This window comes from Epinephelus moara, chromosome 6, assembly GCF_006386435.1.
Source record: "Epinephelus moara isolate mb chromosome 6, YSFRI_EMoa_1.0, whole genome shotgun sequence".
Taxonomy (NCBI): domain Eukaryota; kingdom Metazoa; phylum Chordata; class Actinopteri; order Perciformes; family Serranidae; genus Epinephelus; species Epinephelus moara.
The window spans coordinates 44,510,989-44,533,243 of NC_065511.1; the positions used below are offsets into that span (position 1 = coordinate 44,510,989).

The 22,255-nt window shown below is 43.7% G+C and overlaps 1 protein-coding gene across 5 annotated transcripts in view; it reads left to right on the top strand.

The window, feature by feature from the left end:
- Positions 1 to 22,255, top strand: part of sema6e (sema domain, transmembrane domain (TM), and cytoplasmic domain, (semaphorin) 6E) — a 186,701-nt gene that overhangs the window by 132,383 nt on the left and 32,063 nt on the right. For all 5 annotated transcript variants that reach the window (XM_050045993.1, XM_050045996.1, XM_050045997.1 and 2 more), the window contains 11 exons: positions 1,127 to 1,184; positions 6,872 to 6,928; positions 7,097 to 7,198; positions 9,558 to 9,648; positions 11,011 to 11,133; positions 11,605 to 11,693; positions 11,776 to 11,993; positions 12,688 to 12,819; positions 13,208 to 13,363; positions 15,498 to 15,674; positions 15,989 to 16,126. In XM_050045993.1, the coding sequence (XP_049901950.1) occupies positions 1,127 to 1,184; positions 6,872 to 6,928; positions 7,097 to 7,198; positions 9,558 to 9,648; positions 11,011 to 11,133; positions 11,605 to 11,693; positions 11,776 to 11,993; positions 12,688 to 12,819; positions 13,208 to 13,363; positions 15,498 to 15,674; positions 15,989 to 16,126 (1,341 nt within the window). The remainder of the gene's footprint in view (positions 1 to 1,126; positions 1,185 to 6,871; positions 6,929 to 7,096; positions 7,199 to 9,557; positions 9,649 to 11,010; positions 11,134 to 11,604; positions 11,694 to 11,775; positions 11,994 to 12,687; positions 12,820 to 13,207; positions 13,364 to 15,497; positions 15,675 to 15,988; positions 16,127 to 22,255) is intronic.

Genomic DNA, 22,255 nt, shown 5'->3' on the forward strand with positions numbered 1-22,255 from the left:
CACTCAATTATGTCCGTCGGGGAACTAGATATTTTAAATGGTTCGGCTCGTAAAAACGGAATTAAAATGAAACAAAATAAAATAAAATAATATCCTGCGCCCAATAATTCGGTACAGGGTCGTGCCGAACCGAAAGTCGCGTACCGAACGGTTCGACACAAATACATGTACCGTTACGGCCCTATTAATAGTTAATTTGTTTTATTAAGTATGTTATATATTTTATTATCTACATATTATTTTATCATCACATGACAGTTGTGAGTGTGTAAAGCTCTGGCAGAACTGTCTTTTAGGTGTCTCTTCTTGTCTATTGAACATTTTTTGATCATAGATGGAGCTAATCCTCACCTTAATCCTGCTACAGACCAGGATTGCCCGGCAGCATAAGTTACCATGGTTACTAGGCTGGGATTCAGGTTAACCACCTTGATGGAACGGAAACCGGAGTTTAGCTCGATGTATCAGGCTTAGCCAGAACCATGGTTTCCATGGTTACCGATGTGAGGCTAATCTTAGCCACTTTGATGGAACAGAAATCTGGCTCACATTAGCCAGACTTGGCCATTTAAGCCTGGATTTGCCTTTAGCCTGCTTGATGGAATACCCCCCTGCTCTCACCTGTTGGCACAGTGAAGCTTTAATATTTCTGTATAAACCAGCCTCTGTAGAGGAACATGTACTGACCTTCACACTGACCTCCATACTGACCTTCACACTGACCTCCATACTGACCTTCACACTGACCTTCACACTGACCTCCATACTGACCTTCACACTGACCTTCATGCTGACCTCCATACTGACCTTCACACTGACCTTCATACTGACCTTCAGACTGACCTTCACACTGACCTTCACACTGACCTTCACGCTGACTTTCACACTGACCTCCATACTGACCTTCACACTGACCTCCATACTGACCTTCACACTGACCTTCACGCTGACCTTCACACTGACCTCCATACTGACCTTCACACTGACCTCCACACTGACCTGTAACGCTTTAATAAAAGATGATTGGTCCATTAATCAGACTTAAATGTGGTTAAAGATTCTTAAATGTCAGACACCGTGGCCCACCTGTGCTCATCTAACGGCGTCTCTCCTCTGTCTCCTGCAGGGACCATGTGTTTGCCATCAACCTGGACACTTCCTCTGAGCAGATCGTCCCTCAGCAGGTAAGGCAGTCTGCACATCAGTATCAGCTGATATGTTGACATCACTGATGTCAGCGGTCGATGTTCTTCTGTTGAGTCTCAGACTAAAAAGCTCCAGACTAATATTGTCCTACTGTCCCGGGGACAATTTAAACATGTTTGGAACAAACAAAGTTGGGACGAAAGGACACCGTAAACTCAGTATCAACATGTCTGTGATGACATCAGCAGGAGGAGAACTAGTTAACGTTAGCTTATAGCAGCTAGTTAACGTTAGCTGTTAGCAGCTAGTAAACGTTAGCTGTTAGCAGCTAGTTAACGTAAGCTCTTAGCAGCCAGTGGAGCTAACAGCTAACGGAGGCCAAAGCTGATATTGATATTAGGCAGTAAAAGGTTTGATATACCTGTTGATATTAAGTACACATTTCATAAATAAACAAAAACACACAACACATTGTTGCAGTCAAACATTTGTGACAAAGACGTGTGAGAGAGGCCGAAAGTTTTAACAGTTATCATTAAAAATGACATTAGTGAACCGGAACTGTCGATTAATTGGTGATTTGATAATTATCAATTATCCCAAACTGCTCTTTCTGCATTACCTTCTGTAAAAAAAAAAAAAATTCACTTCATTTTGTTTATCAGACAACAAATACACTGATACCGATGTATCTGTGATCAACCAATCAGTCTGTCTGGATCTATCAGAGAGGAAATTAGGATTTGATATATTCAATTAAAAGACGTTTAAAGCAGTTACATTTCAAAATGTTTCTGGTGGTATCAACTCAGAGTTTTGGTGCCTCCCTGGTTGTTACAGCAGAGACTCAGCTGTTGGTTCCAACATGGATCTGTTTGTATTTACTGAACACGACTTCCTGTCTGAATCATCTGCTCTCTAATCTGAGCGTCATCTGTTATTTCCTCACATCCTGCTCAGATTATTCCTCAGACATTCACACTGTGTTTGATTCCTTCTGATCTGTCATGATCAATACCAATGATGTGAGAGTTAAAATTACACACACTGATAATGTGTGAATGATGCTGTGCATTATATTATAGATAATGTGGGAATGATACTGTGCATTATATTATAGATAATGTGTGGATGATACTGTGCATTATATTATAAATAATGTGTGGATGATACTGTGCATTATATTATAGATAATGTGTGAATGATACTGTGCATTATATTGTAGATAATGTGTGAATGATACTGTGCATTATATTATAAATAATGTGTGAATGATACTGTGCATTATATTATAAATAATGTGTGAATGATACTGTGGATTATATTACAAATAATGTGTGGATGATGCTGTGGATTATTTTATAAATAATGTGTGAATGATACTGTGCATTATATTATAAATAATGTGTGGATGATACTGTGCATTATATTATAAATAATGTGTGAATGATACTGTGGATTATATTACAAATAATGTGTGGATGATGCTGTGGATTATTTTATAAATAATGTGTGGATGATACTGTGCATTATATTATAGATAATGTGTGAATGATACTGTGCATTATATTATAAATGACGTGTGAATGATACTGTGCATCATATTGTAGATAATGTGTGAATGATACTGTGCATTATATTATAGATAATGTGTGAATGATACTGTGGATTATATTACAAATAATGTGTGGATGATGCTGTGGATTATTTTATAAATAATGTGTGGATGATACTGTGCATTATATTATAAATAATGTGTGGATGATACTGTGGATTATATTATAGATAATATGTGAATAATACTTTGCATTACATTGTAGATAATGTGTGAATGATACTGTGCATTATATTATAGATAATGTGTGAATGATACTGTGGATTATATTACAAATAATAATGTGTGAATGATACTGTTGATTATATTAAAGATAATGTGTGAATGACACTGTGGATTATATTATAAATAATGTGTGAATGATACTGTGCATTATATTGTAGATAATGTGTGAATGATACTGTGCATTATATTATAAATAATGTGTGGATGATACTGTGCATTATAGATAATGTGTGAATGATACTGTGCATTATATTATAAATAATGTGTGGATGATACTGTGGATTATATTATAGATAATGTGTGAATGATACTGTGGATTATATTGTAGATAATGTGTGAATGATACTGTGGATTATATCGTAGATAATGTGTGAATGATACTGTGCATTATATTGTAGATAATGTGTGGATGATACTGTGCATTATATTATAGATAATGTGTGGATGATACTGTGCATTATATTGTAGATAATGTGTGAATGATACTGTGCATTATATTATAAATAACGTGTGGATGATACTGTGCATCATATTATAGATAATGTGTGAATGATACTGTGCATTATATATTATTAATAATGTGTGAATGATACTGTGCATTATATTATAGATAATGTGTTAATGATACTGTGGATTATATTATAGATAATGTGTGAATGATACTGTGAATTATATTGTAGATAATGTGTGAATGATACTTGGGATTATATTATAAATAATGTGTGAATGATACTGTGGATTATATTATAGATAATGTGTGAATGATACTTTGGATTATATGAGTGATGTATGAACCTGTTTGTAAAGACAGTTTGATGTTTGAGACTCAGGCAGCAGTTGTGTTCTTGTTATTCTGAACCTCTGTGTGTGTGTGTGTGTGTGTGTGTGTCTTCCAGGGGAAATGCTTTTTTTTTTTTTTTAATCTCATTATTTAGCTTCCCTCCCTCGCCAGCCTTTTCATTCAAGTATTAAGCAATCTCTCTTCAGACATATATCCAATATGGGTGCAGCGCAGCTCTCGTGGCGTTTGAAGTGGCGTGCTCCTTCCTATCTGAATCTCATTTGTCAAACATGATTGCACTTTAAAAAAGGCCCTCAGAGGCCTGGACTTTTGTTTGGTCGTATTTAGATTGGAGCTAAACACGGATATTGGCTGTGATAAGGCGTCGGCTGCACGTCAGGAGATCCAGACTGTCGATGAGGCTGCAGACTACGACACACAGACGTGGGAACTTTCCTCCATCTTTATTTTTCTCTCATGTTGTGTGAGCAGTTGGATATTGGATGTTTGTATATGATGGGTTTTTTTAGCCGTTTATCCGGAGCTGTGCGGCCTGCAGTGTGACGGCAGGGTTATTAAAGACTGGGACCATCTTCTGACTGACTCATATCACCACAGTGAGCTGCTCCTCTTCATCACACATCCATCCCTTCACTCAGGCTCCCAGCCTTCGTTCACTGATCTCTCAGGCTTCAGTGGTCGTGAGTAATTATTAGTAAACCAAACTGAGCGTGGACGGGCGGGATCCATTTCCATAACGCTGACTCCTGCAGATCTTCACAAAGTCGCTGAGGAGATGTTCCCTTCATGGACGCAGAGGGCAGAGCACAGAGAGCCAGAGTCGTTTACCACTCAGAATATGAAGGATAATTAAGTTCTCACTGTTCTGATGGCGATCAGTGACTGTGATAGTTTGGGACGAGATCGTTACCCTAAATATGACAATTAAACAGAAGAAGGATAGAACCTCCCCTTAAAGGTCCAGAGTGTCAGATTCAGGAGGATTACAGATTAAAGATTACAACCAGCTGAAACTTCTCCTGGTCAGAATTCCTTCAGTGTTGAGGAGCTGAATTATCCACAGAGGTCTCTTCTTCCTGTCTGAGACAGGCCGCTCGCTCAGCACCTGTTAATGTGTGCTCACCCTTTATCTCTGATAACTTCAGATCCAGATGTTGAGGAGCTGAACTATCCACAGAGGTCTCTTCCTCTCAGAAACACACACACCAGCTCATTTACACCAGGAAACACTGTCAGTGTTTCTTTGATGCTGCTCATGTGGAGGAGCTGCAGATTATGAACACATGAATGTCTCTATCTAGAGTCAGTGTTTGGTTTGTTCGTTCAACAGTGTGGTTTCATCACCATCTGAGACTGAGGACAAGACTTGATCTTACTGCCTGATGTGTGTGTGTTCATCTCCTCTGTCAGTTCAGACTCAACCAGGACTGCACATCAGATCTTTGTTATCAACCTCTGTCATTAACTCATCAGGACAGTTTGAAATGTTTAGTTTGAAGAATCAATAATCTGTTGTGTTTCAGCACTTTACTGAAAACAGGAGAAAACTTTAACATTAATCAGAAATAATCTCATTATTCAACAGTGTTATGTGGTATTTGATATATTTCTATAGTTCAGCAGCAGACTCGAGGTCAGACTGAAGAATAAAGGAGATTTAAAGACTCATTAAAAGTATCTCACATCTTCATATCAAACAATGAACAAATATTTCCTGCAGACTTAGTGTCAACAAAGGAATCAAAACAATGAATCAAAGCCTTTTAAACATTTAAACTGAATATGTAGAAAATAAAGACGGAGCGTCTGAAGAAAAGTTTTTTCTTTGTACAGGAGACACCAGACGAGTCACTGCTCAGACTGACTCGTGTCCCTCATGTCTTCGTCATTCAGATAAAAGCCAAACTGTGAATAAACCAACCAAACATGTTGTCAACACGAGCTGAGTCAGACGCAGAGTTTCTTCATATCAGGATTAATAGAGGAACGTTAGAGCCTTTCCAAACAGCTTCTTCTTCAGGTTTCAGTGATGCACCATTTTGAAGGTGTACAATAAAAGTTATAGTGTTCATTTGCTTATCTACGGTATTGAAACAAAAAAGTAACTGGACGTTGAATCTCTTCTTTGAATTATTTTCTAAGAGGAGACTTTTTAAAACTTCATCAGCAAAATGTTTCAAGTTTAAAATAATTATATTAATTAAACGTTTGTTCAGCTCCGCCCCTTTGAGTGCCGTCCCAAACCACGTAGTGAGGAGAGGAAGTGAGTTATTAAACCCTCCGACAGTGAGCCTGCACTGATGTCGACTTACTGAGCATGTGCAACACGCAACTGTGTTCGTCATGGAAGAAGCTCCGTTCAAATTAATTTCAGCGTGACGACCCTGAGGAATAAACCATTCAAACTGAGACTCACATTTAATATTATCACACAGACGTTAACATGTTAAATGTTGCATCATATTCAGGATCAAATCTTCACCTCTCTGCCACCAAGTATGAGACGTCTCTATTTTAATGTGTTGCAGAAACAAGCAGCTGATAAACTTCAGAGTGAAAAACAAAATTAAGAGACAAAAGATGTGAATCTGAGGAGTCGGTTTTATTTCCATTGGTTTATTTATTCATTCACTTATCAATTTATTGATTGATTTTAATGACACAAGAATAATAAAGGTCACCAAAACAGCAGCACCAATAAAATCAAAGATAAAATGTGAGTCATTAGACTTTTCTGTGTGTGTGTGTGTGTGTGTGTGTGTGTGTGTGTGTGTGTGTGTGTGTGTGTGAGTGTGTGGTCTGGAGGTTAATTGAGGCTAAGTGAGAGCTGGTCACACAGAGAGTGAAGCCACGCAGACATCCTTTGAATGTGTGTGTGTTTGTTTGTGTTAGGAAACACAGTGTGCAGACGTCCCCATATTTCTCTGTTTGTTTGTTTGTTTGTTTGTTTGTTTGTTTGGGCCTCAGTTTCTTGAAGTTAATGAGATCTTCATCACAGCTGTCTGGTAATGGCTCTTGAACGATGGGATGGAGCGAAGCAGCTTGTGTCTGAGCTGACAGTTGGCTCTCTCTTCCTTTTTCAGAAACTGACTTGGAAGACGAAGGATGTGGAGAAGTGCACAGTGCGAGGGAAGAACAGCGTGAGTACCCTCCTCTTCCTCCTCCTCTCTGCCGGCTGTAATAAGCAGCAATGTGCAGGGAGCCAATCAGCATCAGGCTGGAGCTGTGTGCGTGTGTGTGTTCATGTGTGTGTGTGTGTCTCTTTGATTGTGTCATCACAGTAACATCAGTCTGTTTCCACCTGACAGGACGAATGTTACAACTACATCAAAGTGTTGGTGCCTCGGAACGACGAGACGCTGTTTGCCTGCGGCACCAACGCCTTCAACCCCACCTGCCGTAACTACAAGGTAAGACACCGCGCCGCCGCATGCCGCCTCCTGGCCTCAATTACAGATAAGAGATCCCATCCAGCTGTTGGGAGACGTGTGGGCTGCTGCTGTTATTGAAGCTGCTAATGGAAATGACAAACTGGTGTCACATTAGCACCTCAGAGTGATGATGTCATAACCACACAAAACCACAGGACACTGAGAGAGAACATGTTTCATACATCAGTGAGAGTCAGTGTTTCACGTCTGTCAGCAGAAACACACTGAACTGAGGAGGGATATTACGATGAAGATAATATGATGATGAGGAGCAGCGCTGCACCACGAGAGGGAAATCTGCACTGACACTGTTTAATACACACATATTAAAGTTTCTCTCAGTCAGCTGATAAAATACTACAAATTATTCTTTGATTTAAAAAATGAAATTATTTGTTAAACAAAAGAATGTCAGAAATACTTAAATTAAATTTAGTTATATCATTGAATTAAATAACTTGATATTTGTTTTGTTTTACAAACACAAAGATAAAACAATAAGTTACACACTCTGTCCATATCTCAGCCTGTCACTGCGTCTCTATCACACAGATTACTATTGTGATGACAATAACAAAAAGATCAACTGCAGCCCGACAGTAAACTTCACTATTGAAATTAATGTATGCACCATAAATATAAACACAAATGAAACAGAATATAAAAAGTTAATATGCAGAAACAGGTAAGAGACATTCCTAAATTGAATAAAGCACCAGTTTGATGATATATTATATATTAGAAAGAAATATTATATTAGATAATATTTCTTTGAGTTTATAATTTATGGACATTTAAAAACGTTAAGATATCTTATTAAAACAACCAACAGCAGTGTGCCGGGTACGTCCTGCTGTCACACACAAAACACATGATTGAGGACAGTCAATAAAAGCAGAGATATCTGTTTTGGTAAATGAACCCTAAACCTGACCTCAGATAGAATATGGTGATAAAAACATAAAGCAGATATATTTCTCCTCGTATCAGCAGCAGCACCTGTTCTGACACTGGAACATGTGGAGCTGCCCCTCACATCATCAGTCAGACCTCAGTCCACTCACATCGCATTAAGTCCAGCAGTCAGTTGTGTTTCTCCTACTCAGTGTGCTGCACAGTGTTCCTCTGGACACGTTTTGGTCCCAGATTTTGCTGCAGAGTGAGCGCTCTTGACTGTCATGCTACTCTTTGGTACAGACAGCTGCAGACACAGAGGAGGAGAAACTAACATTATCTCCTCTCTGCTGCTGAGACGCTCACAGATACTCCATATGACTCAGTCTCTGGATTCTGTTTGATATCTGCTGTCAGAAAATATTAATGTTGTTGTTTCTGATCTGTTGTTAGCGCTGACGCTGTGCCGACAACACGCAGCTTTACTTCTCAGTTAAACACAATAATCTCAGTGAAGTCATCAGCCTGACTCTCTCCTCCCTTCACTGGGGTCACTTTAACACTGAGTGGATTATAAAAGGTGGATGATATGTATAAATACAGTACACATATATATATATATATATATATATATATGTTCCATCAGTGAGTCAGTTGGATCATGTGATCGAGGCCTCTGATCTGTTTCATATGTGACTGAGTGTTTATGATTTCTGTCTGTGCCTCATCAGTGTGTTTTGTTTTGAGTGAGTGTGTGTGTGTGTGTGTGTGTGTGTGTGTGTGTGTGTGTGTGTGTGTGTGTGTGTGTGTACTTGAATTTTTTATGTGTGTTTCCTACCCCCTTACCTCATTTCCTTCCTTCCCTCCTCCTGCTGTCAGGTGTAACACTCTGCTCTCAGTCTGAGGACACACAGCGTCATCTCTTGCAAACTGTGTGTTAATGGACTGTTAAACTGCTCTGTGTGTGTGTGTGTGTGTGTGTGTGTGTGTGTGTGTGTGTGTGTGTGTGTGTGTGTGTGTGTGTGTGGGGTTGTGTGTGTGTGTGTGTGTGTGTGGTATCTGATCCTCGCAGCAGCAGCAGGTGTCCTGTTCACAGTGTCAGAGTGAAGCAGCTGACAGATAAACTGCTGGTGACATCATCACCACCTCACACACTGACCCACATACATCCCATAATATACATCTCATAGTATGCATCCCATAATATATCCCATCACACATTACATCACATAAAACTCTGTATCTTTATGATGCATGTGTTTCCTCTCAGAGACACACCTCTCTGTAGTCAGCGGATTGATTCTGCAGCAGCGGTGGCGGTGATGTGAGTTTACAGCTGTAAACAGTGAGGCTTTCCTGGTGTTGTGTTTCTGTTGGTGACCTCACAGCTGAGTCCGTGTCCTCATGAAGACCCTTGTCTGTCTCTGTGTCCTCTGTCCACTAGATGTCCACTCTGGAGCAGGAGGGGGAGGAGGTGGTGGGACAGGCTCGATGTCCCTTCGAGTCTCGCCAGTCCAACGTCGGCCTCTTCGCAGGTGAGTCAGGAGCAGACGGAGCCAGCGGCCGTACACACTGTCCTGTCACTGACATGTCACAGCTTCAACTCCCACAGCTGCTCCTCTGGGTCATTAGGGTCACAGGGAAGTGACCTGGTGTGTTCAGGGGTCACAGTGACCTGGTGTGTTCAGGGGTCACAGTGACCTGATGTGTTCAGGGGTCACAGTGACCTGATGTGTTCAGGGGTCACAGTCACTGATGATGAGGTTGAGGTTTTTTAAAAGTGTCTGAGGGAGCTTGTTTTTCAGAGACCAAACGGGTTTAAGCTGCTTCAATAAAAACATAGTAAACGTCACATTTTTACTGAACATCTGAAACTTCACTCTCAAATAATTATTGAAGCACTGGGGAGAGATGTATGTGTTTTTAATTTGGCTGCTGGGAGGAGCATGCAGATTTAAATGTATGCTGTATTTTGTATTTGTTTTACTGCTGATTTTTAAAGTGCCGGTGGTTTGGAGACACGTCTTCTTTAAAAATGTCAAAATGAGACAATTTATCAGCCAGAAACTGTAGAAACAGAAATTATCACTGGATAATATGTGACGATCTTTGGACACATCGAGTGCGATGAAACTTTTGTCAGAAAAGAAAATAAACATAAATCTGATTTTGAAAAAGTGAAATTTCATCAAAATCACTTTATTCGACGTCTTGTTTAAAATATGTGTCCTCACAGTGGCAGTGTGACTCACCAGAGGATCCACGACACAATATCATCACAATACACAAGTCATTCAGTGTGACATATGTGATACAGTGTTATTGCCATACTAAACACATACAATACGCTGAGTGTTGTGATAAAATATATTGTGATTTATTACCTGTTTTCAGCTGTAAATTTAGTCTCCAAAGGAAACTGTGTCAGTTTTTAGTCTGTTCATGTCACGTCAGTCTTTAATGTTGTAGCAGCAGCAGCATGTTTCTGTGAAACTGAATAAGCAGCAGATTATATCTCTCTAATAGGCTCCAAGAAGTTTAATTTGTATTTGTCATATTAATTAATTAATTTATGAAATAAAACGATAATACTTGGCATCTGTGTGACGGTACGATATTGGCACACAAAAATATTGTGACGAATATGGACTCTGATGTGCGGTCAGGTGTTGTGATGATGATGGAGGAGGAAGATGATACTCTGTGAACATGTCTGGGGGGGGGGCTGCTCTGAGCGCCGCCGCCAGCTTTCCACTGACATTTATTTGTAGTTGACTCAGGCTGTTATTTAAAGTGACACCTGTGATCCTGCACCTGTCCTCACAGGCTGATCAAAGTGACCAGAGGAAACGCCTGAAAGAGGAACTGTGATGTCTGACAATGTCTTTATCTCTCAGGTGGAGATTTCTACTCAGCCACCATGACCGACTTCCTGGCAAGCGACGCAGTGATTTACAGGAGTCTGGGAGAAAGTAGCCCCGTGCTGCGGACCGTCAAGTACGACTCCAAGTGGCTGCGAGGTGAGCGTCCAGCAGGCTCAAGAAGGGCCGCTGGGATATTTAAAGAATCAGAAACACTGTTAGAAACACTGCTGTGAGTCCTGACAGACTTTCTGATGACGTCAGAGGCTGCAGAGATCAGACAGGACTCAGACTGAGTGGACTCAGACTGAGTGGACTCAGACTGAGTGGACTCACACTGAGTGGACTCACACTGAGTGGACTCACACTGAGCGGACTCAGACTGAGCGGACTCACACTGAGCGGACTCACACTGAGCGGACTCAGACTCTGTAACCTGCAGTTGAAATCAGGAGCTGAGTGTTTGTGTCAGCGAGCGCTGATCCAGGAGCAGCTCTGCTGTTTAAACACCATGATCGCTCTGATTGGACGTTGGCTGCTCCTCACGCTTCTGGTTATTCGTCTCTCCTGGACCTGCTCACAGGCCGCTCATCCTGTTTGTCACACATCTCTTCTTCCTGTTTCCCACAGAGCCCCACTTCCTCCACGCCATCGAGTACGGGAACTATGTGTACTTCTTCTTCAGTGAGATCGCGGTGGAGTACACCACTTTGGGCAAGGTGAGGAAATCAGACACTCGTCTGCCTCCTGGTTTCTGACCTCATGCTTGTGTAATAATCCATGCTCGCTCCGCCCCCTCAGGTGGTTTTCTCCAGAGTCGCACGTGTTTGTAAGAATGACAACGGCGGCTCGCCGAGGGTGCTGGAACGTTACTGGACGTCGTTCCTTAAAGCGCGGCTGAACTGCTCCGTGCCGGGCGACTCCTTCTTCTACTTCGATGTTTTACAGTCGCTGACGAACGTGCTGCAGATCAACCACCGGCCGGCCGTGCTCGGCGTCTTCACCACGCAGGCCAACAGGTTGGTGTCAGTGTCTCCTCCCAGTCAGGGCTGCAGGGCGCCGCCCACATTTCAACCAGGAACAGGAGCTCATTTATAAACACCTCATACGCACCAAACGAGGCCTGAAAGAGGCGCACGCTGATTCACACACTAAAGTTGTGATGTATAAACACAGACTTGATCTGAGGAACTGTGACCCACGCTTACCAACATTTGGAGACAGGAAACTAGCGACACAGCTCAGCGTCTGCGTCGCTAGTTTCAGGAGGCAGAGCGGGTCGTCAACTGATCAGAAGGTCGGTGGTTCGATCCTCTGTTCCTCCTCCTCGCATGTCCAGTGTCTGTAGGTAAAATACTGAAGCCCAGATTGTTTCAGGTGGACACTGTTACTGTGTGTGTGTGTGTGTGTGTGTGTGTGTGTGTGTGTGTGTGTGTGTGTGTGTGTGAAAACCTTGTAAAGTGCTTTGTATAAATTGACTGTGTGTCAGTGGAGCAGCACAGTGACGTTCTGCACACAGATTCAAATTGAGGTAGCAGAGCGTCACAAACATGTAGAAGAAGAAAAGACAGGAAGTGGATCACCTCCATGTGTCAGCCCGTCTCTTCCTGCTGAGTCCTCCTTATTAAAAACACGAGGCTGTGTCAGAGTCGAACACGCCGCTCTTGTCTGGCTCTGTTTTAATGTCAGCCTCCTCTGTGTTTCCTCCGACAGCATCACGGGCTCCGCAGTGTGCGCCTTCTACATGGACGACATTGAGAAGGCCTTCAGTGGGAAATTCAAAGAGCAGAGGAACAGTGAGACGGCGTGGACACCTGTTCCTGAGGATCAGGTCCCCAAACCAAGGTAAGAAATGCCTTTAAATAACAAACTGTCAGCTTGTCTCTGCAGATGCTGCTGGTGTTGTTGTGCCTCCAACAGAAACACACACCTGTGCCTCCTTCCTGCTCACAGCTGCTTGGGGGGGTGGGGGGGGTCATGGGTCTGTGCTGGCGATGGTCTTGGTCGGAGGAAACATGTTTTCAGGTTGTCCAAATGTCCGTCTCTTGAAGACGATATTTCAAGATCACCTTGAGAGATTTTTTTCAGCACAAACGTCCACCTGGACTCAACACTGAAGAGATTAGATGTTGTTGTGTGTCATGTGTGTGTGTGACCTCGCATAACATGACTGGTGGGCGGAGTCATACAACCAGGGGCAGTAACTGTTTGTTTCTGTGCTGCTGTTGTTCAGGCCGGGATGCTGCGCTGGCGAGGGCTCAGCCACCGCCTACAAGTCGTCCACCACCTTCCCCGATGAGACGCTGACCTTCATCAAGTCGTACCCGCTGATGGACGAGTCCGTCCCCTCGGTCAATGACAGACCCTACTTCACCCGCACCACCAGCAGGTACGACTCATCACAGCTCACCTGTTCTCTTTTATCAGCAAACCTTTAATGAGTCCACTGAGAGGACGCCAGCCCCGCCCATCGTCCCCCACAAACCTTCGCCGCTCAGACACAGAATCAGTGACAGCTGTGATTAATGACTTCAACACTTGATCAAGTAAAAACACTGAAGCAACATAGAATGAAATTAATCAGCTCTCACACTCTTTATTTCTTTAATATAAAAGCTACAACTAACTTTAATTTTCTTTATCAATTATTTTCTTCATTAATAAATTATTTAACTTTACAAAGTCTCACAGTGTCTCAGAGTCCAAATGTGTCCTCACGTACAAAACCCAAAAGAAGACATGAATACCTGTCTGTCTGTCTGTCTGTCTGTCTGCAGCTGTATGACCAATATAGACAAACAGCACAGATAAAGGTCCAGTGGATGCAGAGGTTCTGATCACTGTAGAGTTTGAACGAATGAATTCCTGTTGATCATCTGATCAATTGATGGACTGATTGATTTCTTCGTCTTATTTTCCTATATTTATTTCTGAGCTATAAAACTGAGACATGAATCAGCTTTAACAGGTCTGATGCTTCAGAATCACAAACCTGTTCCTCCAGATGTCACTGATGGAAACCAGTAAACCAGCTCCTGCACCATGACTCAGAAAAGCTCCTGTTCAGACGTTCAGTCGCCTCCTCTGGGAACGTCTTCATTAAATACAATTAAAAACTCCACCATTAGTTTTACAGCAGAGTTTGTGCTGTCCGACTCTGTGCTGTGATGTTAGCGTGCAGCTTTACCGCCTGAGGTCTGGAACATGATGTCACCGCAGCGTTTCCTCACTGGATGAACTGACCTGCAGAATCTACTGATGTGAGTCGATGATATCAGTGAATGTTGAATCGTTGATAAGTGACACAAACGATGGATGGACCTTGTTTAGCTCCTTTCTAGTCACACACTGGTGGCCAAGGCGACCGTACAAGGTGCCACCTGCTGCTCAGTTTATAACACACTCACACACTGATGATGAGCCATCAGGAGCAGTTTGGGGTTCAGTATGCCCAAGGATGCTTCGGCATGCAGACTGGAGGAGCCGGGGATCAAACTGCTGATCTACTGATTAGTGGACAGAGAGGGACAGACAGAGAGAGGGACAGACAGAGAGAGGGACAGACAGACGGACGGTACCCAGCAGCCTCCTCCACGCCTCCTGAAGCAGAGCCGGGCTGACAGCCAGCCTTGCTGCAGCAGCTCCTCGCTGGGGAAACATTCGCCGCTTCACATCTGGCGGCAGAAACATCACATCTGCGCGGTGTCTCCCAGGAGAGGAGCCAGATAAATGAAATCTAACCAGGAGCACATCACGCAGTCATCACAGGGTCGTGCTGCCAGGCAGGTCCATGTGGGTAAACACAGCGGCCTCCGAGGGACCATCTGTGAGGGACGGAGGGAGAAGTGAGGCCACACGAGCCGCCGCCGCTGCTGCTGCTGTCCTTTACAGAAGAATGTAGAGAGTCAAAGAGCAGGTTTATCAGAGGAAGTTTGTTGAGATGGCGGGTCGGAGAAGAGAAACACAGGCAGAGAAAATGAATGAGTAAAGCTCAGCTCTCTGTCAACAGTCGATGGACTCAAGGTGCCCTTCAGCTCAGCTCTTAATCCTCCTCTGCTCCAGTGGAGCCAGCAGGAGGCGGCTGTGGTGATACTGGGCAGCTCCCAGGTGTGACTGTGTGCCGCTGCATCAATATGAAGCAGGGCGGAGCTTCTTTCTCTTGCAGCCGCAGCGCCTCACAAACACTACCGGAGGACTGAAGGCTGTGGGCGGACGCAGAGATGGACGGATGAAGGGATTAGAGGATGTGGGCGACGGACGAAGAGGACGGTGGGCTGGTAGATGAAGAGATTGATCGCGCGCTGAAGTTTTCTACAATGAGCTGAGTGTTCGCCCACATGTTGTTTTGTTTACCACAGGAAGTGGACTGTGACTCAACTAAACAACAATGTGAAGATGCTTAGCAGCACACGTCCCCTCATTACGACAGCTTGACCTCAGCAGATCTGCTCTGTGATTGGTTCACTGTACGTCAGCGTGTCTGTTTATAGTCCGTCTGTTTCTATTTCCTGTCTCTGATGCAGGTTCAAGTTGACCCAGATCGCTGTGGACACGTCTGCGGGGCCGTATAAGAACTACACCGTGGTGTTTCTGGGCTCAGATAACGGGCATGTGCTGAAGATCCTGGCGAGCACCGAGGGCGCCAACGCCTCCTTCAGCACGCAGCTCCTGCAGGATATCGACGTCTACAACCCCAACAAGTCAGACCGTCTCTCTGCTTCCTTCATGCTTGTGTCTCTGTCCTCTCCTCCTCTCATCTGTCCTGCCCACCCACTCTCTGCTCTGTTGTAACACTTTGCATCACCCTGTACAGCCGCAGGCGATGCTTTCTTCTTCTGTGTCTTCTTTTGTTTTGTGGCTGCACAGCTTGAAGAGTCTTTCTGCTCAGAGTTGATTCACAGCCGGCGCTCTGTATAATTTTCAGACAGCGCCGCTCGTCTGCTGTGCTGATTTCAAACAGGAACAAAGTGGAAGATGTCTGATGGTGACAGTTGGTGTTTCTGTGTGTTCTTAGATGTAACGTACGGGGCGAGGACAGGAGGGTGCTGGGTCTGGAGCTGGATCGGGATCATCACGCCTTGTTCGTGGCGTTCTCCAGCTGTGTGATCCGTGTGCCGCTGAGCCGCTGCTCCGACTACAGCACCTGCAAGAAGTGAGTCACCTGTAGAGCCGAGCTCTACCTCAGCAGCTCAGTGACGGTTAGATGATAAATCTGTGACGTGATTAGACATGAATGTGTGTGTGTGTGTGTGTGTGTGTGTGTGTGTGTGAGGAAACAGCAGAGCGCCCCCTTCAGGCTGGGAGGGAGCTCATGATGAACAGACAGAGTGATGTGTGTGTGTGTCAGACTGAAGCTCTCAGTTTATCATCATCATCATGAACTTCAGCTGCTGACTCACCTTCACAGACAGTGTGAGGCCCGTACACATGCTGCATCTTTAACCGCCTGGAAAACACAAGGTCGGCCGCTGGGCGCTACTCTGTGACAACTTTTAAGAGCGCAGAGGCAGGCTGCATCTGAGGTTGCTAAGCAACCATAACCAGCACCGTATCACAGCCCACTTCTCTGAAATCCTGAGAGCAGAGCTGATCTTCTTCTGGTCGTCGTCGTGTGTGCGTTGAGACTAATATATCGTCTGTGGGACAGATGTAAAACTAAATCAGCTTCTCCTCCATATTTATCACAGACTGATATTTACTGAGGGGAAGTTCATCTGTCGGCTGTGATTGGTTGGTCCTCGTCACATGACATGCAGCGCACTCTCAGGATGCAGCTGTTACACCCTGAAAAAGGCTTGTACATTGAGACGGTGTCATCTGGTGTTTGAGCGCCTGCTGCATGTCTATAATGAAAACAATGAATCTGAGGGTGCAGAGAACGCCACGTGTGTACGACCTCAAGGTTCGTTCTTACACCTATGACCTTTAATGAATACCAACAGAGAAACACGACCTCACACCCACAGCTGAAGCTTCTCTCTTCACCGCACTGAAACGAACTATTCAAACTTGCCAGATACAAAATCAAACTCACCAAACCGTCTTTGTTCATCTGTTGAGGTGTGTAGTTAGTTCACTGTTCAACACCAGCTCTGCTTTGGTCAAAATAAACTCTGAATTAAGCCAGTTAAGACTCGGACACGTCAAGTCGATGGTCGACCATCGGTCTCTTTAGCAGAAACGTTTCCTGATGGTTTGTGTTATTGTTCACTGGCGCACGGTAAATATGCTCTGATTGTGTTGTTCATGTGCTAACTGGCTAACTAGCATCAAGACGCTCTTCCTGTTTCCCTTTTTCAATGATGGATACAGACGGCCGCCGTCTGCTGCTGTGGAGACTTATTTCCTCTCAGCAGAACGGACGAGCTGTAGTCTCTGAGGTTTGTTTATGTGCAACTGTTTGGCGGAGACATGGCGACGTGAGGCGATGCAGCAGTCGGCCTTCGTCACCGTTACCGTCACTCTCTAAAGTCTGTTTGGTGTGTCTGGACCTTAAGATGTGAAAATCTGTCCTGCGGTTTCTCTCTGACGTTTAGAGCTGTCTGTTTACAGTCCTGTAACGTTATCCCCACCTCGCACTAGGGCTGTCAAAATTGCTTAAAAATGACGTTCAAATATTCCTTCTAATAATAACTCATAGGTTCGAACCATTCGAATTTTTTTTTTTTTTTTTTTTTCGCATTATGTCCACAAGAGGGCAAACTAATACAAGGAAACATATAACATTTGTCAGCTCAGCTTCCTGTTCCACCTGTACAGACAGAGTGACCTCTGGTGGAGCTCGACGAGCACCACACACAGTACAGCCTCACAACAACACCTGTGTGTGAGAAAGATTTATTTGACTTCTAAACATCCTGTCGTACTGTAACACCATGGCTCCGCCCACACCTCGTAGATTCATCATAATCATAATAATCATCAGTGACTGTGCCGAGCCACACGACTCAGCTCTGTTTCAGGAAGACTGAAGAATGAGACTGAACGGAGACAAACCCATCACATGATGGAGACATGTATTTGTGCTGGGACAAAAGAGCACATGCGTCCTGTGACATGTGATGGTCATGTGTTCATGTTGACCGGCCTGCAGACGGACCACCAAACTAGAGAAGCAAAAGTAAGAGGTAAATGTTTCTGAGACTCACAGAAACAGAAGTCAGAGATTATGTACGGCCTCTCTGTGCAGACTGAGACCACACTCGGTGCTGAGTGAGTTCAGGGTTTCTTCCTGGCTGTGTGACGGGAAGAAAACAGCGCCGACTCTGCCCGGTAACTGCAGTACGGAGGATCAATTTCTCTGCAGCTACCAATTTCAGAAATGTGTCCGCTCCTAGTGCTGTTAGAGGTTTCTGGAACAGAGAGTAGAGGTTGTGCCGTGATGTTCCTGGACTCCTCAGAAAGCTCTGAGCCGTGTTGGCAGGTCAGGGTGAGACGTGGTGCGGCTCTGTGGTTGGCGGCAGCAGGAATATTTGTATAAGCTGATTCTGATCAGATTCCTGCTGGAGCTTCATGTCTGAGTGCACGTGGTCACGTGTTCTCACACAGCTGCAGGAGGAAGAGGAAGAAGAGGAGGCAGCTTCAATAGTTTCGTACTCAGGAGTTCAAGATGGACAGCAGCAGAATTTTCCTGTAAAACTACATAGCACCAATTGTTACTGAGGATCCGAGGACACACGGCTGCATGAGGTCGTCTCCTTTAACAGACGCTCTGCTGTTACAGTGACACAGAGGACCATTAACCAGCGGTGGACAAAGTACTCTATTACTTGAGTCAGAGTTCAGATACTCCTGGTCAAATATTACTTCAGTACATCTGAAAGTTACAGAATCAAATTATACTTGAGTAAAAGTACTGGATTACTTTTTAGGTTTTTGATTGTTAAAAACTGTACTTAAGTAAATGTACTTAGTTACTGTCCACGACTGTGACTGTGAGAGCAGACATGCAGCGGGCGGCTGTGGGAAGTTGTTGTCTTCATGATCCAGTTTAAAATCTATCTAAAATAAAATCTGTGATAGTTCAAGTGTTTTTACTTTTTGCAACAGAAAGCTCAGACGTCTGTGATGATGTCATCACACGCACATATTTTAATTTCAATTCTCAATATCAAATATTCTGGTTTATTAACCTCCAAAACCCTTTAGCTTTCAGGCTGTACAGATTTTAGGGATAAAAAGAAGTAAAAAAACACCTCTGTGTGTTCTGAGGAAATATTTTTACTGCAGATGAAACAATAAAAACAACTTTTCACTCTGCTCATATAAATGATCTCAAAAACTAAATTATGCACAAAGTTCAAATAACTTCTGGAGTGATGATAAATATTTTGTTTATTTATTTTTTCAAATTTGATAATAAAATGTTTTTTTTAATTCATGACATCATTTCAACACATTTATCAGTTATTGTGGTTTATTAACAGAATTTTTTAGCTCAGGTTGGACGGATTTTAGGGACATGAAGCGTTTAAAGATACTGACGTCACGTATGCAGCAGCAGACTGTGTCAGAGGTCAAAGGGTTAAAACCTGATGATGATGATGATGATGATGATGATGATGTATGTTCAAGGTTGTGAGGAAGAAAAACAGCTTTAAATGCTCAGATTTGGGGAACCTGGTTTCTCATATCATCACTGACTGATGGCAGCCTGACCTCAGAGGACAGAGGTCACCGTGTGCTGTAAACACGACAGATCAGAACCTTCAGCGTTCGGCTGCTGCCGCCGTCAGGAGGCTGATGTCGTATTCACAGACAGTTTGTGAGCAGAGGCTGCGAGCGAGTGTCTCTTTGTCTTCAGTCTTTTGTTTAGTCAGCCGTTGTTCCAGCTTCACTTGGTGGACTCGCTGCTCGGAGGCTTTGGGATCTATTTTTGGGGTTGTGAGGAATGTTGTCTCCCCCTTTTCTCACCCGGAGGGACCTCTCCTCAGCTCCACCGGGGAATACATACGGCCCATAGCATGCTAACCCCTCGTTGTAAAGGCCTGGAGAAGCTCTCAGCGGCGTTCAGTCATAAATAGGATCCAGCTGATTGGTCCAGAGCCAGCACCAGTTTTTTTGGGGTTTTTTTCTGAACAACAGAGAGGAGGGAAAGAAGGAACGGGGAGAAATGGATAGGGCCAGTCTTATTTAAGCTCACAAGCCGACTACATCCCCAAATCCTTTCTAGAGACTGGAGCTCCAGCACACCTCATCCTGGGATTAGGGGCCCCCTAAGCCTCATCAGCGCTGGCCAGGAGGTCAGGTTTCAGCCACTATATCCTCCTTCAGCTCACCAGGGAATCTGTCTTTTACCTCAGCTCTCTGTTTTCTGTCTCTGTCTGCAGCCGCTGTCTGTTTCACTCCAGGCCCTGCTGCCAGTATTAGCTGTGTGTTTCTGCAGCAGCCGCAGGAAACAGCACGCTAATAAAGAAACATTCTGACAGGCCAGGAGAGGCCCAAACCATACCAACAGTTAGTCTCTGTGTCACCACGTTCATGAACCTCAGCAAGAAAACACCAAGATTAGATTAATACTGAAACAAAAGAATGTGACGGACATCAGAAACCTTCTTTGTATTAATGCAGAATAAATGTTGCACAGCAGCAGCGTTTAGAAGTCTATGTAATATATGTCTCTGTGTGTGGAGTTGTTGATCAGCTGAAACAATCTGCTGTCAGTCAGTAAACTGTGTGAAAGTTCACACACACACACACACACACACACACACACACACACACACACAGCAAACAGCAACAAATCCTCACTGCTGCAACTCTGAGTGAGAGGAAATAAGTCTCCACAGCAGCAGACGGCGGTCGTCTGTATCCATCATTGAAAAAGGGAAACAGGAAGAGCGTCTTGATGCTAGTTAGCCAGTTAGCACATGAACAACACAATCGGAGCATATTTACCGTGCGCCAGTGAACAATAACACAAACCATCAGGAAACGTTTCTGCTGAAGAGAAAAATAATCTGACCTTATGGAACAAGTTGGTTTTGGTCTCACTCCCTCTGGACTGTAGCTCCTCCTTTACTCACTGACGCTCCTCTGCTCCTCACCTGAGATCAGCTGAGGCCTACAAATAGACAAACGGACCAACAGTGCGGGACACGTTGTAGCGTCGAGGGCGATAAACACTCAGCGATGTCCGACTGTTGGCTTCATGTGCCAGGACGTCTCAGTGTGTCAGGACGTCTCAGTGTGTCAGGACGTCTCAGTGACAGCTGGGAGCTCTGACACTCAGCAGCTGATGGAGGTCCCTCACACACTGTGGCTGCAGGTGATGATGGCTGCAGAGACGTCTGAAGCTTTACAGAGTGACGAGGGACACTGATGATGCCATTTATCAAGTGTAGATATGAGAACATCAGACAGAACAGATGACCTCACGTCTCTTCCTGAAACCACAGCTGGACACACCTGGTCTCCAGGGACACGCCCACTTTAACATTCAGGGCCAATAAGTGATGTTTAAAGTTACGATGTGACTGACAGCTGATGCTGATGGTTTTAGTTGTTATTTATTCTGCTGTTGTTTCCAGGGAAACAATGAAATCTACATTTTAAAATAGTAACTGATCAGTTTTAAAGTCACTCGGTCCTTCGTCACGCTGCCTTTATTGAGCACAGAAATAATCAGACATATTTATCCTTTAATATGAACTTCTTCAAAACTGCTTCAAAATACTTTTGACCACATATTGAATCTCATAATCACCTCTGTAACATCTGTGTCACAGTGCTGAGAAAACATCGACACATTTCTCCTTCAAACAGCTGAATTTATCACCAAAAACTACATTTTACAACATGACCCTGAACACATCATGACAACGTTATAATGTACCTTTGACCAATATTCATTTTTACTGAACAGAGCTTGAACACATCATCATGTGACTCAGTGTAACCTCTGTCAGCTGTTCGCTCCTTAGTCTGAGACATACTGACATCAGTGATGTCATCAGTGATGTCATCATATCAGCTGAGAGGCTATAAATGTATTTATATCAAATAAACATGTTTGTAACGATGTGTGTTGTTGTTGTTTGGAGCTGTTTGTTTGTGCACTGCTGCTGTTGGTTGGTCTGATTAACGTCTGTGTGGCGTCCTCAGATCAGCTGCTGGTGCCTCTTCTTCTGGTGCATCTTGTATATCAATCAATTCAATCAATCAATTTTATTTATAAAGCCCAATATCACAAATCACAATTTGCCTCACAGGGCTTTACAGCATACGACATCCCTCTGTCCTTATGACCCTCACAGCTGATAAGGAAAAACTCCCAAAAAAA